This window comes from Embiotoca jacksoni, unplaced genomic scaffold, assembly GCF_022577435.1.
Source record: "Embiotoca jacksoni isolate LCO1_2020_lvr unplaced genomic scaffold, fEmbJac1.0.p SCAF_4, whole genome shotgun sequence".
Lineage (NCBI taxonomy): Eukaryota > Metazoa > Chordata > Actinopteri > Embiotocidae > Embiotoca > Embiotoca jacksoni.
In genome coordinates, this window is record NW_027185392.1 from 6,316,765 (window position 1) to 6,334,164 (window position 17,400).

The 17,400-nt window shown below is 40.7% G+C and overlaps 1 protein-coding gene across 1 annotated transcript; it reads left to right on the top strand.

The window, feature by feature from the left end:
* The first annotated feature begins 282 nt into the window (after window positions 1-282).
* On the top strand, window positions 283-17,176 carry spock3 (SPARC (osteonectin), cwcv and kazal like domains proteoglycan 3). The gene is made up of 11 exons (XM_069167007.1): window positions 283-389; window positions 543-665; window positions 9,286-9,325; window positions 10,921-11,029; window positions 11,886-11,994; window positions 12,131-12,239; window positions 12,506-12,619; window positions 12,753-12,974; window positions 13,804-13,866; window positions 14,010-14,147; window positions 14,824-17,176. The coding sequence occupies exons 2-11, from the start codon at window positions 543-545 to the stop codon at window positions 14,979-14,981; spliced, it is 1,185 nt and encodes a 394-aa protein (XP_069023108.1). The 5' UTR covers window positions 283-389; the 3' UTR covers window positions 14,982-17,176.
* The last annotated feature ends 224 nt before the right edge of the window (window positions 17,177-17,400 follow it).

Here is a 17,400-nt window from a genome sequence, read left to right on the forward strand (position 1 = left end):
TGCCACTTTATCTGATTTTACTGTTATTTTCAGTTGGTAATTAGTTTGTTTTGTTTTATTTCTGCTGTTTTTTTCCATTAGTGAAACGTTCCTACGTCTTAAATATGACTACAAACTTGTTTTTCACTGGAGGTAATCAGTGGAAAACACTATTCAGGCGGCCCGATAGCAGCAAACCATCATGTTTCCTCTGCACTGAGAGGAGACAGAAAAAAAAGGAAAAGACGGATGGAGCGCAGGGGACGCGCACGGTGCCATGCGCGCTCCTGTTTTCTGCTGCGCACAGACCGCCGGTGCGGAGAGACAGAGAGAGAGGAGAGCGCTGCTATCACTAGTGACTAAAAACGGCAGCGAGCACATACAGTCAGAAGAGCAGCTGATGCGACAAGGTAGGAAAAACCCTCCGTGTCAATCTTTTCAGTGCGGACATCCAGGGTTCCTCGCGGATGAGAAGCAGACTGAACTGTTTGTTTTTAGCCTGATTTGCGGTGCCCTACAGCCCGATCCAATGTCCTCTCCGTGCTGTTGTTGTGTGTCCGCAGATGCTGAGCGTCGCCTTGCTGTGTGTGTGCGCCGTCGCCTTTGGACGCGTCTGTGCTCGTTCGGACAGCGGCAATTTTTTGGATGATAAGTGGCTCACTGGGAGATGGGATAAATTCAGAGACGTAAGTGATGTTTCTGGCTTATATTATTATCGCCTTTTCCCTCCACATAATCTCATTTACACCCCCTCCAACCCTCCTTTCTTCCTATAGCCATCCTCATTGGTTTGTGATCATGCGCTCCTCATTTTTGTTGTGTCCAAGCGACGCGTCACGGGGCCCGTTGTGGTGCTTGTCACACGTTCATCACCCGCTCCACTGAGACAGTAAATACACTAATAACGACACTGGGAGGATGATCCTTGCCTGTGAGTGCGTTTCCGCGATAGCAGTCCCTGTTCAACAGAGATAGCCCGGGCCTCTGCGAAACAAAGCGGCACATAGCTGTCTTCGAAGCACCACGTAGTCCCAGAAAGGGGCCTAATTATGGGCAGGTAGAAGGAGGGAGTCCGCAACAGTGAGGCCTAGCTGTGCTGCTTGGTGAGGAAGAACACCTGTCACGAGGTATAGACGAAGTAGTGTTGTTTTTTTTTTAAATTTAGTTTGTATTTTAGTGTGTATGATAGCTACTATTCTAATATTGCAGCAAAAGCACACAAGCAAGTCCCAAATAGCCTAATAAAAGTCCACTTTAAACCCAGAGACTCACTGTGGTTCCAAGGTGTCTTACATTGTGTACATCTGTGTCTCCCCACAGTCTCCTCTTTCAAAGAGAGTTCGCAGTGATTTTGTTTGAACTGATCTGGTTGATTAAGCTGCTGCTGGTGAGTGTCTTCACTAGGTGACTTGAACAAGGTGCTGTCAGCCAGCATTACTTTGACATGTTTATAAGGCCACTTAGGGCACTTAATGCTGCTGGTGATTGTCATGGCACATACAATAAAGCCTCTGATCATGCAGCAGTGCTGCCAAGTTGCTACAGATAATTACTGGAATGCTTTACAGTGTCACACAGAATCAGTACGTCTATTAAACCCCAACTTTTCAGTATGAAAATGTTTGATTTTAGAGTATTGTGACCTTAACGGCACATTTTTTTGGGCAACAAAAATGGAATAAAATACAAAAGTTGGAATAAAATACATGCCAGTGGAATTTTACAGATAAAAAACTGGAAGTCACTGTTGTTCGGGAAATAATGACTGTCACAAACTACAGAAAGGAGAAGCAGTCAATGCAAAGTGTTTGTCTTTTCTCTACTGTAATATGGGCTTTAAGTGACGTGTATTTGCTAAAATGATATCTTGCCTCTAGCCACAGATTAAATGGCTCCACACAACCAGAAATGATTTGTGCATGCTTTAGCTTGTACTCTCACACACATCCAACTATACAAAAATAAGCATGTGTGCTCATATCTACACACACATGCATTATGAGAAACAGGCTTTTTTTTTTGTAGAGGATCTGTATATAGCTTGATGATACATTCACAAACAACAGGGCTAACTCCCTGAATCAGAAAAGATACAGTCAAACTTTGATGAGTGGTTGTACCTCCATGCTGAAGACATGCAGTATGAATTATTTTCTGACTTCTTGATATATTTTATATCAGAGAGGGAGAGGCAAAACCAGGAGTGACATTATAAGGGTAAGGGCAAGAGCTGTCTTTTTAAATATTTTTTATAGGGAACTTCTATCTTACTTTCACACATAACAATGTGAAGCCATCAGCTCAGGTGGACCCATGTGATACACCTCAGGTCCACCTATTGGATGGGATTTGGATTAGGCAAAGAGGGTGTCTGGATCAAACACCTGAGAGATATGTGATTAGGCAATTGCTGGGCTATTTTAGCTGAACTGACTTTTGCTTTTACCTCTGATACTGATAGACAGACAGACAGACAGACAGACAGACAGACAGACAGATAGATAGATGATTGACGGTGAACTAAAGGCTCTGTGCACATTCATGTCTGTGTTTTATCTTTAGGCTCAGGCATTATAGTTAGTGGTGGAGTGCAAAAGCCCTATGTGCTCCGTATACTATATATGTGCGTGCCTTTCATTTCCTGTTTTAGGGCTGCTGCGTCCCAGATTATCTTTTGCATTCTTTTAGCATGCAGGAATGTATCCTTACAGTATGTGAAGGTATTTGTCGAAATAACAAAAGAAGCAGTGCCAGTCAAGCCGAACATATTCATCTTTCTTTTTTCATGTTTTGCAGTCAATTAGACTTTTATCACCTTTATGTTTCAAGTAGTAAAGAGTTTGTTGCCCACAATAAAAATCAAGGCCCATCAAAACCTTTTTAAAAAAACAAACACATCTGTAATTATACCTTACATGCTACATATTTGTAGTTACAGCGAATATTTATAAGGGTTTTAAGTTAAGCCTTTTGGGTTTATAGAGCAGTTTTCAAATATGGCGAGAAAAATATAATGTGGAAAATGCTTCTGCAGTTTGATTGCTGAATCTGTCTATTTCTGCAAAAGAAGTGACACCAGTCTGATTGATACAGTCATGCATAATGGAACACATGTATCTCAATACTTTAACGTGCTGCCTATACATTGCCTACTATATAGAGGTTACAGCTCGAGGGGTTAGCTCGGGAAGGCTGCAACTGATTGTCATGACACATACCGCTCTCAGTGCGCACAAAGATAATGTCAACTGTACTTCTGAGACACATGACCTACATACTATTTCTCTACAGGGGGTGAAAAGATCAATCTTCTTGATTCAGCCATTAACTTTTTAATGAAATGGCACTGGTTTCACCATTCATTATTAGATTAAAACTGACCGGATCTCACAAACTGGTCTTTTGGTAGTGATTGTTTTCTTGTTTTTTATCTGATAGTTACCCCTACCGCACAGCTGGTCAACTTAACCGAGGGACAAAGCTAATGTCACTTGGCTGATACGTGCCCTATGGGTCGACACACCTGAAATGAAACATTAAAATACCTCTTAGTGACAATTTATACTGGGGAGTTTTAAAATGATCTAAATATAATTTCACTAACATTAGAATGAAACACCAATAGCATAATTTAGATGATCTTAATTTAACATTTCCTTCTCACTTGTAATTAACCCTGACACACATATGCATAAACCAAGCACACTGTATTTATTTGTTTTGTTTTTTTACAACAGATTAGCTGTTATATTGAATCTATTGATAGATGTCTTTAAACAGTTATTTTAAAACTTTGTAAGGACTTTACACACAAGTTTTGCAATGGATTTACAATTTAGGAGACGGGGCTGATTTACAAACAGCAGGTGAACCCTAAGTCTCTTTTTTAGAATGACTCCTGACATCCAAACCTACCTACGATTGGATTATTATTCTATTAGTTTATACAGAAGTGTGAGTGTCTTAGTTTGGGATGAAAGTCCTTATTTGTACGCAGAGCTGTAAGTGCTCCCCTAAGGCAGTGTGAAAAGGACAGTATTGGTCATAATTACAATTCTTCCATTTTAAACTGCAGGAATATTCCCATTACAGCTGATGTACTGGTATCCTACTCTAGACTTTGCCTTACCGTGAGTTAAATTTTACATGTTAAGCATGTGCTGTTGCTTTCATCTTTCAGCAAGACTGGGTCTTATGCTAAGTGCACTCGATAGGATCTCGGCCACTGATTTACTGTAAGTCCTATTAGGATGGCTGAAGGGGCCCGCGGCTGTCTTTGCTGAGCTGGTGCCATCTCAGTTTTCTGACATTCTGCTCCTCTCGCTGGACCTTGGCGAGCTTACAGCGCTGGCACTGAGTAAAGAGATAAGCAGAGGAGTACGATAATTTTAACAATGGGAGGAAAAACACGATTAACGATGTGTGATGACGTACAAGACACTTGTACACACAAATATCTCAGCCTCATTAGAGCAGATTTTACGTTTTCCTCCTCTCCTCTGCTCTGCTCTCCTCTCCTCTCCTCTCCTCTCCTCTCCTCTCCTCTCCTCTCCTCTCCTCTCCTCCCCTCCCCTCCCCTTCTCTCCTCTCCTCTCCTCTCCCCTCCCCTCCCCTCCCCTCCCCTCCCCTCTTCTCCTCTCCTCTCCTCTCCTCTCCTCTCCTCTCCTCTCCTCTCCTCTCCTCTCCTCTCCTCTCCTCCCCTCCCCTCCCCTCCTCTCCTCTCCTCTCTTTGTGTTTTTGTTGTGTGCGTCTGTCCTGTGTTGTTTGTGTCGTGGAGTGTGAATGATGTAGGGAAGGTACAGAGCTTGAGGCTTTTTCCACTTCAGAGCACCTTAGTGTGGATTTGTGTGTGTTTGTGCGTGCATGCATGCGACAAGCTTGAGCAAGACAAGCAGAGGCAGTACAGTGAAAACATGCACATATTTCTCCTGTTGGACGGCGGCGGGAAGGGAGTGAGGAGCAAGGAGGGGTAAAGGAGGCCATTAGGATGCAATTAGGAGGGCTGAAATGAGATCTGTGTAAACCTGAAGAAAGGGTGAGAAAAGTGGTCGTCAGCAACATCATATTAACCAGAACCTTTTTCTATAGACATGCAGATAAAACCACAGAAAATAAATGCACAGCAGCAAATTAGATCAATGGTTCTGAGGACGCCATTGGCTGACAACTGTTGTGTTTGTATTTGTGTACATGGGAAAAAAAACAAAACACTGCTGCTGTAGCTGCGAGGGAGAGAGAGGAATAGAGGTGGAAAAAAAATGGAGAGATAAACTAAAAAGTTGCTATTTTAGAGTGCACTCAGGAGGCCATTAAACCTATTGTTGAATTTGGGGTTTTCAGTGTGGTTTCTTTTGCTTTTGTGTTTTTTTTAGAAAAGTGGGTGGCTGGTTGCATGTGCGGTGAAGTGCATTCATCCAGTTATTTGATGTTTTGTAGTGCTGACAGATTCTGGCACTACAGTCAGTGCTGTTCTGATAAGTTTGTTTATAGAGCTGTGTGTGTGTGTGTGTGTGTGTGTGTGTGTGTGTGTGTGTGTGTGTGTGTGTGTGTGTGTGTGTGTGTGTGTGTGTGTGCGTGAACATGTGCACTTACGTGTGTGTGTGTGTGTGTGTGCGTGAACATGTGCACTTACGTGTGTGTGTATGTGTGTGTGTGTCTGTGTTTGCATGCGTCTGGTGATTCCATTAAGGAATCAGACCGCAAGCACTTTTGTTGTCTTGACTGGTCTGGAGGGCCTGGCCCCCATAATGCAATGTTCTCATTATTCAGTCTCTCTGGTCTGCAGTGCTAGAGGGGACCCATCCTGAACAGAAACAAATACCTCACTATTTGGCTTTTTCTTTTTGCCAAGCTTTCAGTATGTGGTTTTCCTCATAAGATATTAAAGTACCGTGTGGAATCCTAATCATGAGAAACAGACTATCCTTTTACGACGGCCCTATTTAGGGGTAGATGGTAAAGAGAAAGAGAATGTAATGAGTAAGAGACTGTAGTGAAGATGCTGAGGGTCAGAAGGATCAGCGATGAAGGACAAGAAGGAGAAATGAATTAGAGCTGAGAAAGAAAAAGAATTGTTCACCTCGTAGCAAGCAAGGAAGTGAGACAGAGGGAGACAGCCTGGCAGTTAAAGTCGTGCTTTTTAAAAAAAATAAAAAAAATAACAGGGATCTTGGGGCAACACTGCATAAATGCATTAAAGAGTAAATAATTCCAAATTAACTGCACTGATGTGCTACAAGAAAACAGAATTAATTGCTTAGGTTTCATCAACAGTTCATAACAAATATTTGAGTCAAGCTACAGCATTTGAAAGAAACAGCATCAAAGTCATGAATTGGAGGTCAGCAGCTCTGCCACAGTGACCGTTTCATTCATGGGTGACAATATAGTAAACATACATCACTAAAACTGCATCTCAGTGTGTCAAACAAGTCAGAGTTGAAAACTTACTTAAGCTTCTTCAAGCAAAAAAAGCTTTTTAAAAATCTGCTGCAAGATAACTAAAAATACAAGTGCTGTCGTAAGATAACGCATCTGTTCAACTTTGAGGTTACACTGAATATTTCTAACACTGAAAATGTATCAAGCCAAGGACTTAACAGATAAAAGTAATGTAATATCTGATGCAACAACTGAAGACAATCTGAAGTACATACTCGCTGTCAGTACAGCACAGTAGACTGTAGTACTGCAACTTTCTCAAAGTAAATTCCCAAACTTCCTCCCCTGACAGTGCTCCAATGTTTAACTTTAACTTATGATACCATTACTTTTACTGCCACTACTGCAGCTGTCACTGCTACTGTTTTTTTTAAAGGATTTCCTGTAAAATACAGTTGTCCTTGGCTGGTTGTCAGAGTTCACAGAAGTTTCAAAATGGGCCTTTGTTTTTTAATCACATTTAGTTTTGCATGTTCTTTACTTCTTATTCTTCTGGTGTCGTGGACTATTCACAATTCATCTCTCTCCTGTCTGAACCAGCAGCATATCACATATCTCTGTAAATGGTGAATACCCAAAACATATAACTATAGTACAATAAATCTGCTCTGTGCATGTGAGAGTGAGAGGTAGTTGGGTCCAAAGAAATGACTGAACTGTACAAAAAATAAATATATAACCCAGTGATTCAACACACACACACACACACACACACACACACACACACACACACACACACACACACACACACACACACACATTACACGCACGCAAAGGCTTGAGTTGTTGCTTATTGAAACTCTGCAAAGATTTTTCATTCCACTGCAGTTTGATTTTCCTTTTTTATCCTCAAAGTAAATTTGTAACAATCACACATTGTTGTCTCAATCTTTGGGCAGAGAGAGAAATATGAGAAAAGAGAGATGGTAAAAAGAGTGAGCTGAGAAAATTAAAATACATCATTTTTTTCTCTAGTTATTAATTGATTTGGGGTGAATGCATTTTCCATTCAAAATGGCTTGTCTATCTGCTGTGGGGACAAAATCTGTTGACATTGTTGTTAGCCTAAGTTTGGGGAAGATACATTTGCTGGATCGAAACATTAGAAATGCTTTGTATTAATCTTGACAGTAGATTTTTGTCAAAGGAAATAGCTTGAATTAAGTTAATGAATTGGACAGGATCTGGGGCTGTGACCCTTTACAGGAAGAAGCAGGTATAGATAGTTGATGAATGAAGTTAGACAGGGTGTAATATATTCCCGGGTCTCTACCGACCATTTTGAGCGTTAAGTTTGTTGTGGTCATGGTGACACTCAAGTAAATCTCCAGGGACTAAATCCAAGTCTTGCGACAGGCAAAATCAAGAGTGGGGTTATACGCGAGTGTGGCCGAGCGTTGGATGATAAACACAACAGAGAGGAGACAGGTGAGAAAACAAAGAAGAGGTTATTGTTGTGACAGAATCAGGGAGAACACAGTGCAGTGTTGGCTTTGAAGGGATGCCCAAAGACAGAAGAGCAGACCAGCCAGTGAGATCGCAGCTCACTATATCTTTCACTATTTAAGCTCCTTCGACATTTGCATCACAAGCCAGCACCTGCTGGGTGTGTCTCCTCCTTGTCCATCTATTAAAAGCAGCAAAGCACTTACCTCTACACACTCCTTATTTACACTGTTGGGACACATTCACAGGCAATGAACTCAGTCACTTCACTACATCTAGGAAAATTGTAATGTTTTGTCATTGTTTTGTGACATGTTTTATTACTTCAAAAAATAATGTTTCAAATAACTAATATTCAGAATATTTGAATTTTTAAAAACTTGACAAGGCAGTAGGCTCTCCATATACAGACCACATAAGAATTATTTTTTAGTTTTCCCCTCAACTCGTTTAGTTAACATTTCACACAGGTTGCCCATTTTAAGCCATGTTTCAGTTCCTATTCTAATGTATTACCTGTTTGACTGCATTTAAAGTCCAATTTGTAAAAGCAATATTTTGTAACTTATAGCATATTCAAATGATTTTTTTTTTCTTTAGCTTTTGCTGGCTTCGCCTGACAAAAGGTGTAAAACGAACGAGTTTTTAAATGAAGAACAGAGTTGGATGTGTCTTACACTAAATTATATTGCAAAAAGACAGATTACATGTGCTTTAATATGCAATGTAAAGCTTAATGGCAGATGGTTAAAATAAAAAATTGTAGCCTTGCATGAAACTTAACTTTACTTTTCTCAAAGCCTTTTGCCTTCATTGAACTTTAAACTGCCACATATGTTATTTCCATCTTTAAAAGCTCAACATAGTTATTAAAATCCACTTCAAAACTGCATTTTCATAACCTATGTCCTTGAAATGTTCTTTTGACATATTGAAACTGTTCAGTCTGTTTGGCTGATGTGAAATCCTCTCTCTGCTGTGTGTGTATATGCCATATATAGTATATAAACAAAATCCAGTTCAGTGATGTAATGGAATATGATGAGCAGCATATGCACGTACACAAAAGAGATACGGGCCCCTTCTATGCACATTACTGCAGAGAACTGCTGTCATAGCATCAATGTTATCTTGACTAAGTGCATGCGCCACCAGTTTATACATAATGGTGTGTTTCCCTGATGTCCATGTGCCTATTTCATTATGCAAAGTTTCCACTCAAAAAGAAAGACCTAATCAAAACTAATTCCTGACTCTCTGTCTCTGTAATGCTTTCTGCTAAAGGAAGTGGAGGTTTGTATCACTTCTTAATAGTGGTCCGTTTACGAGGACTAGTCATCTATCTGTCATGTATTCTTACTTTAGAAGTCACTTGACCAATGTTTTCATGATTTTCTTTATTGATTAACCATCTTACAGGAGCCTGGAACGTGGACTCCATCCAAGCCCTTCGATCAAGGTGGGTGTGAATGAGAAAGAGTGAAGTGGTTGTGCTGTGAGCTGTGCGATAAAACAAGCCAAAAAAAACCTAGAAAACATTAAGAGTGGCTGTAAATATGTTATTTTAACAATATAAATATTACAAGTTTGGAGTCTATTTTAGGATATACATAAAAATACAGTGGTCAGTGGTGATCATAATTTGTGGTTAAAACCTACAAATTATTTCATATTAATATTAGAGCTAAAAAATAATTTGAGCACAATATCAAATCATGACCACAGAGTTACAACCATTTAGTTTCTAGGTTGCTGGAACATCATTCAGAGATCAAATGTGATCAAATATGCAGATTTTGTAAATATGTAAATATAATCTATGTTCTATAGTAATTGTGCTTTGTGATCTAAAGTTATGAAAATTTTAAAGAGGTCCTGCACACAAGTATTTAGAAAATGTTTTAACAAACAGATTCAATTGTTTAATGTATACAGGATGAAATGTACTCTGTACCACTGATTGGTGGAGACTGGGTGAAATATAAACAGTGGTAGAAATATATTTTGCCAAAATATTGAAATGTTAGAAGCTGTGTTTTTGTCTTTCCTGGTTCACGAACTTTGAGCAAAAAAAACTATAAAATGTTTTAAAATGTCTTACTGTCCTCTCGCTACATATAAATCTCTTGTTTTTTTTGGTGCATCAGTTCTTTTAATTACAATAACCTAAACAACAGAATCATCTTCTGTTCTTCATTCATCTTATTCCTCATTGTATTACTGACAGCTATAAAGTCATACTGACGTCCAGGCACACCAGGACACGAACATATTCACTCTCACTTATCACTGTATCCTCAAACACGCATACACAGACGTGTCAGGGAAACAATAGCATTAGATAGTGCGTTTGAGGATGGAGGCAGGATAATCTGCCAAAGCTGCTCAGGGATTACAGTAAGGTTCTTTAGAGCAGAGGTCATTCACAAACTGTTCTGAGACCAGCCAGGGGCCTTAAATGCTGCACATGGGTGCCTCACCGAAGGCTGACATGGGGTCAGAAACAGCTAGCTTGTCTCTACCAACAAAGATCATACCCACTGCTTGGGACTCAGATCTAAAATCAGCGCTCACCTTCAAAGCCATATATGGCTTTCAGCCACGGGATCTGACAGGAGATCAGTTTGAGGATCTCAGCAAGAGCACACACGAATGGCACCCTGTGCAGGCTGATGTAAGATCAGAAGTAGCCTCTGAAAGCAGTTCCATCTGTTTTTAGCTGTAAGAATACTTAACAGTATTGTGACTTTGAGTTCAGCGTGAGAGAGTCATTGCTAGTATACGGTGACTGAAGAGATAGCAACCAGAAAAACACACACATAAACCCACAGCCAGATTAATTGGATTTAAAAAAAAAAATCAAAAAAGAATCACATGGTTTAACTAAGAACCATTGATCTAGTATTTCAGGGAAATGTAACCTTTCTCTCTGTTCGTGCTAATGGGATTTGTAAATAGGGAAGTTGTGTTGTAGTCACACACACATATGGAGTAAACATACTGTAAACACACATTTAAAAAAAATCCTTCTATTTCTCATGTTTGTGTTTTTAGGCCTTGATCCAGCCCAAGATCCCTGTCTGAAGATCAAATGCAGTCGCCACAAGGTGTGTGTGGCTGAGGATTATAAAACTGCCACTTGTGTCAGCCAAAGGAGAGTTAGGTAAGAACACACACACACTCGGACGGACGCGCGCACACACACACACACACACACACACACACACACACACACACACACACGCATGTGCACACGCACTCACACACTTGGTGTTTGAAACATGCATGTCTTACCAAACATGCCTGTTTCAAAGCTGTCCTTGAACTTTGCATGTACATGTTTCCATGCGACACAAATGCACCAGGAATGACAGTGAATTGGGAGCAAATGAAATCCCTTACTTACTTAACTTCTCTTCTTTTCTCCTACCTGTTTTTTTGCCTGCTTACTTATTTATGCTGCATGCTGAACAGCAACACCAGAGAGGCAGCTGTTTGTCTTTTTTTTTTTCTCCAGCTGGTCTACCGGTTGCTCGGCTCTCTGGTGACTGTTGTGTGACATTACTGTTTGGTCCAGTTACCTCGGCACTGGCACTGCTTTACAACGGACACGAAGTCCTGCCAAGTGATATGAATGGGCTTTCTATGTGTATGTGTGTGTGTTTGTGTCTGGGACACTGCAGACTGGAAAGGGGACAGTAACACCATACTGACCTCATTTCCCATTCTTAGCAACGACGCAATTCCCACTACACAGTGGAAGCACATCAGAAAATAATCACACACAAATCCTAAATCCTTGTCTCATTTCTGAAATTGGTGTAAGAACAAGTCAATTCATCACAGATTCGTAATGCTTAGAAAACATTAGTTACGAAGGGTGCTGGGAGGATGCATCGTGTTGGTGTTTGAAGGGTACAGTTTCAAATGATACTTGATTTGAAATCTTTCCATATGCATGCAGTCAGAGGTTCAAGTGCGTGTGTGTAGAAAGTAAGTCTTTTCAATCTCCTGCCTAGTTTCAAAGATGCCAATCTGTACCAGAGCCCAGGGTCAAAGTGCAAACCCTGCCCTGTGGTTCATCCCGCCCCTGTTTGTGGAACTGATGGCCATACCTACTCCACCAAGGTACGTGCACACACACAAACACACAGTAGCTTCAAGTCTCATCCATAAGTCACATTTTCTTTGTTTCCTCTGGGTGAGACATACATCCTGATTTTGCTTCCTCTTCTGTCTGATCCCTTCTGTCTCTGTCGATCAGTGTAAGTTAGACTACCAGGCGTGCATCACAGGAAAGAAGATTACTGTGAAGTGCGCTGGCATGTGTCCTTGTCCCTCTCAGCCTGAGCAGAGTTCTGCAGAGAAGAAAGGTACACAGTTTCGCAAACATTAATGTACACTGCAAGATAGGATACATTGAACAAGAAACAGTAATTTCTCCTTAATTAAAAAGCTTTCCAGGGTGTTTAAGTCCATGTTTAAAGCTCCTGTCCTGCTGAAGTGTCTTCATGACACTGAAAGTTCCAAAGCAGCTTTGCCTTAGCTGACCCTGACTAAAACTTTTCGTGAGGAAGAAGGGAGAAACTAATGCATCCCTTTACCATTATTAATCACAAGCATTATTATCATTCCTCAGTGTGCAGTGAGTCGGATCTGAAGGAGGTGGTGAGTCGCCTGAGAGACTGGTTCAGAGTGCTGCATGAGAATGGCAACCACAAGAGAGTCAAGATCCAGAAGCCAGAGAAGAACAGTGAGTCACATGGCATTAGCATGGAGAAATAATGGCATGCGACATTTCTACAAAAAAAATTTTATCACATTATTTCTTACACAGAAATATCTTCCTAGATTCACCCTTACCTCTCTTTGATCTTCACCCACAGAGTTTGAAGTCGGGGCATCACCTATTTGTAAGGACCCTCTGGGCTGGATGTTCTCCCGGCTGGACACAAACTTTGACCTGCAGCTGGACCAGTCAGAGGTCAAGAGCCTCTATCTGGACAGGAACGAGCCATGCTCCGATGCTTTCTTTGAATCGTGCGACTCACACCCCGACAAAGTTATAACCAGCTCTGAGTGGTGCACAGGCTTCCAGAGGTACACAGGTACGGTGTCTGCACGAGCGCAAATACAAACACTTAATATGCATCCACAACTGAGCAAACATGCAAATGTCATATGTCATGCAGCAAGAGGATTTTGATGTAGGTGAGGCAACACTTAGAGGTATATTCCAGTTTTATACGTCAATCTGTTTTTACTTTTGTTGTATTCTTTGTTGTTGTCACCAAATTAAACGCTGAGATCTTAGATAGCGAAAGAAACACGAGCAGACAATCATGACAGTTTTAAAAACAACCTCAAGTCTGCTAAACCTTATTTGGAGAAGACAATAAATAAAAACAAAAGAATTATGAGTCCAACTGTCCATTTTAAACATCCATCGCAATTAACAGACACCGGTTTTAGTTTAACTTCGACCTGCTACCCGAAATTGGAAACAAGACTCAAGTTGTAACGAACCAAAACTTTTTTTGTCACAAATTTGTACAGACAGAATACAAAGCTACAATAGTATTATACTAAACTATAATATACAGAAATATGAGAGACTTTTTATTCCATTGGAAGTACAGATTATTACTGCACTCTGCACGATGAAAAACAACACAATACAGCACAATAAACTGCTTAAAACCCCATTTGTGAGACCAGGAATGAAAAAAAATGTGTTTTTTTGGTAATAAAGGAACAGTGAATATGGATGATTCCCTGGAAGTAAACTTGTGAGAACAAAGACAGCAGGATAACAAACATCATGACGAAAGCAAGAAGCACAGAAATATAATACGGAAGCAAGGCTCCTACACAAACAGCTGCAGTCCCAGAAAAGCAGACTTCTGCAATTCAAAGTCTCTTGTCTGTTCCTTTCAGATTCCCCATGTAAAGCAGAGCTGTCCAGTATCAACAAAAAGCAGGCGGGAAAGAAGTTACTCGGTGAGACACACACACACAAAATCACAAGTGCACGCGCACGCGCGCACACACACACACACACACACACACACACACACACACACGCACACACACACACACATAACTCACGGTGTGCGTCTACGTGTTTTGGCTGGAATCTGCAGGTCAGTATCTGCCATCCTGTGATGAGGAAGGTTACTACAGGTCCCACCAGTGTCACAGCAGCAGCGGCCAGTGCTGGTGTGTGGATCGCTATGGCAACGAGGTGGCCAGCTCACGCACCCATGGCCCTGCAGACTGCGGTACGCAATACACAAAAGAGAAAAGCGTCTGTATTCGTGGAGGGAAATAAGGAGATTCAGCACGATTTGGAGTTCAGATAGATTGAATGGAGGAAATACTGTAAATTCAGATATCAGTGTCAAATCCCATTATTTTACACATAAGTCGTGAAATCTGCTATCTGACACAACATACGCTACCTATTAGTATCATAACATTGTTACACAAAATGCCTTTTCACTACCTTTCTGAGAATTGGATGAGAATATGTGTACCGCTCTGATGTCGACACGTTATGTAGGAAGCTATGGCGAGCAACTGGTTAGCAACCAGCAACCAGCCTAGCCTAAAGACTGGTTTTGTCCAAAGATAACAAAATTCGCCTGCTATTTCTTTTAAAGCTCACTAATCAACATGTTATATCTCATTTGCTTAGGCTGTACAAAAAAAAAAGTGTCAAACAATTGACAGTTGGAGGTTTTAGTTGGGATTTAGTGCTGATCTCGTTCTTGGTCAGGTGCAGTGAATTCTGGGAGTCTTGTCATCCATCACAAGTTGTAGCTTCATATTTAGCGTCCAGATACGAGACCATAGATCTACTCATTTAACTCTTTACAACAAGGTGAATAAGTGCATCTCCCAAAATGTCACACAAGTGCTTTTAGTGTAAGACTGAGTTTTTTTCTCCACTCCTAGGGGTAGTTTTGGAGTCTTCCGGAGACCTCGGCAGTGGAGACTCCCTGTTCGCCGACGACGACGAAGACTCTTTTATCCTCAATGACCAGGCAGGTTTCGACGACGAGGACGACGAGGATGAGGATGATGACGACGACATCGATGAATATCTGTCGTAATTGTAAAAAAAAAGAAAAAAAGAAAAAAAGAGAAAACTTTGTTTGGTCAAACTGCACGTTTCTAGGTGACTCCCCAGGCGGATACTTAATCGTACTAACAGCCTATGGACTACTCTCCGTGTATTGTTTGTTCATAAGTAAAAAAGAAAAAAAACAAAAAATCAATATTCCTGGAAAACGTTTATGATTTCTATTCCTGTTTAAGTATAAAATATGAGTGGTTCATGGCACTTGTTCACTTGTGTGTCAGCCAACCAGAGAATATTACAAGGACTAATCGAACAACCAGTCCATTGCTTTGGATTTGGTCACGTGTGCAAAGACCTTCCCCTTCATTGGACAGTCCATGTCCTCCAGTGTGTCCTGTCCTTGTGCAGCACTCTGATGCCTGAGTGTGTTGATGCCTACGGCGCAATGTTAAAGAGATTTCCCCCTTTCTTCATACCCTCATCTTCTTCCTCTCCCCCCGCCTCCCCCACCTCTTCAATCCTTATCAAATGTCTCTGTGTATAGGTGGGATGTTGATGATGTAGATAAGAGAATATTGCACTCTATAGGTTTCTTTTGATCTTGATTTGTAACTGTGACTGTAACTGTGTGGAAAAACAAGATAAGAGTTAGAAATGCTTCATTAGGAGAATTAAGGCAACAACAAAAAAAAACAATGTGAGCTGGATAACAATCAGAACCGACATGCTAGCTGTTTTCACTGAAACACAAATCAAGTCAAATCATCTCAAAGGCTCAGCAACAAGGAAAGACAAATTATTCTTTGGCCGGTGGTGTTGGTGGGGGGGGGGGGGGTATTATTGTTATCTATTTTTCTAATCCATTGTAGGATGAATACAGAAGATGAAACAGATTTGTCTTAGCATGTCCAATACTGCGTGATGTTGTTTCAGTCTACAGAACCAGAGGCTAAACCTTTGTGGAACTCAAAATATAAATGAGCTCCGGGTTGAACATTTACCCTCCAGCATGTACAGATGAAAACTCCACTTGCCTAGTTATGAACCGCTCAAGCCACAAATCTGTGTGATAAAAATGTTTGCTGACCTTTAATAGGTCAGCGAGCTCAAAGAAAACTTCAGAATTCAGAAGAAAATGTGTTGATGTTTTTTTTTTTTCATTTTCAGATATGAGTCTCGGACTTCACGTGATTTGAGCACACAGTGAAACAGAACAAATCTTTTGCACAGTAATGAAACCGCAGAGCCATGCAGACCTGTTGAAAATATTGGGTCGGGGACGGAGGGTGAGGTGTGCCTTTTACTGGGAAGGACAGATCGTGGTAATAGTGGGAGAAGCATGCTTGCTGGACTGACTTCAACTCATCATTACACTCCATACGAGTGGCTGTACCGCTAAGCCTGCATACTACTCAGTTTTCGGTATGGCATGTGTTTTGGGTTGCTTATAGGATGGTGTTACATAGGCCATACTTCCGATCTTTTGATTTGTTCCATAGGATAGCTAGAATGTAGAGAAGCACAGCGATGCTTTGCAGCTAAGGCATACAGACACTTAGATTATGCTGGATTTGAAGATGTTTTATATATTATACACTGGCTAGAAGAAGCTTTGGTTTAGACAGCTTTATATGAAAAGACAATGATCATCTTACAGTGTTTGCTTTTACTTTGTTTCAAAAGCTTGGTTTGTACCTGATCTGCTCTAAGTACTTACAGTGTATATCTGTCAGGGTTGAAATCTGAATCTGATCCCAGATGTGTGTATTGTTGATAAGTCTTGTGACTGTTTATGCAGATCTGGGATCAGCTGAGCTCATATGTTCATTTTCAATGAATAATTTGTCATTTGGCTTCATTTTTAATCAAATATCTGTTGAAATTCCATGTTAAGATCTGAAAAGTGCCATCTAACCGTCCAATCGTACTTTTTAAAAAAATTATTTTCTCCCTTCTCTCTCTTTTTTTGTTTTGTTTTTCTCCCCTTATTCCTTCTAACTTGGAATTTCAATTCACATTATGAACTGGAAGACATTTCACTCTCAAAGTGTGCTCTTTCATAGGTGTGATGACATGCAAATCATTTTGTTGACCTCAGACACTGTAGCCACTCTCAGCCAATCACACACTGTCATCACAGCTCTGATAGTGTTTAAAGGTTATGATACAGATGCATTTTTTACAGTGTATGTATGATTTGCTGAAATAAAAGCTATATTGACCAACGTCTGCGTCGTCACAGGTGTTACTTGGAGGACAGATTTGAAACACCGCAAACTCTTGTTTCCTCGTGACGACGTTTCTGTTTCTGAATGTTTCGGTTCTCTTTTTATGTGCTTATTTAGGAAAAGACGGACAATCTGATAAGGTGTGCGTGCTATAAAAGCTGAGGACATTTAAAGAATGTGGGAACTGAGAAAACACACCACAAGTCCATTATCTCTCACACC

Coding starts and splice junctions, on each gene's coding strand:
- spock3 (XM_069167007.1), top strand. CDS start 543: ATGCTGAGCGTCGCCTTGCTGTGTGTGTGCGCCGTCGCCTTTGGACGC. Junction 9,326..10,920: donor ATCCAAGCCCTTCGATCAAG/GTGGGTGTGAAT, acceptor TTGTGTTTTTAG/GCCTTGATCCAGCCCAAGAT. Junction 12,975..13,803: donor AGGCTTCCAGAGGTACACAG/GTACGGTGTCTG, acceptor TGTTCCTTTCAG/ATTCCCCATGTAAAGCAGAG.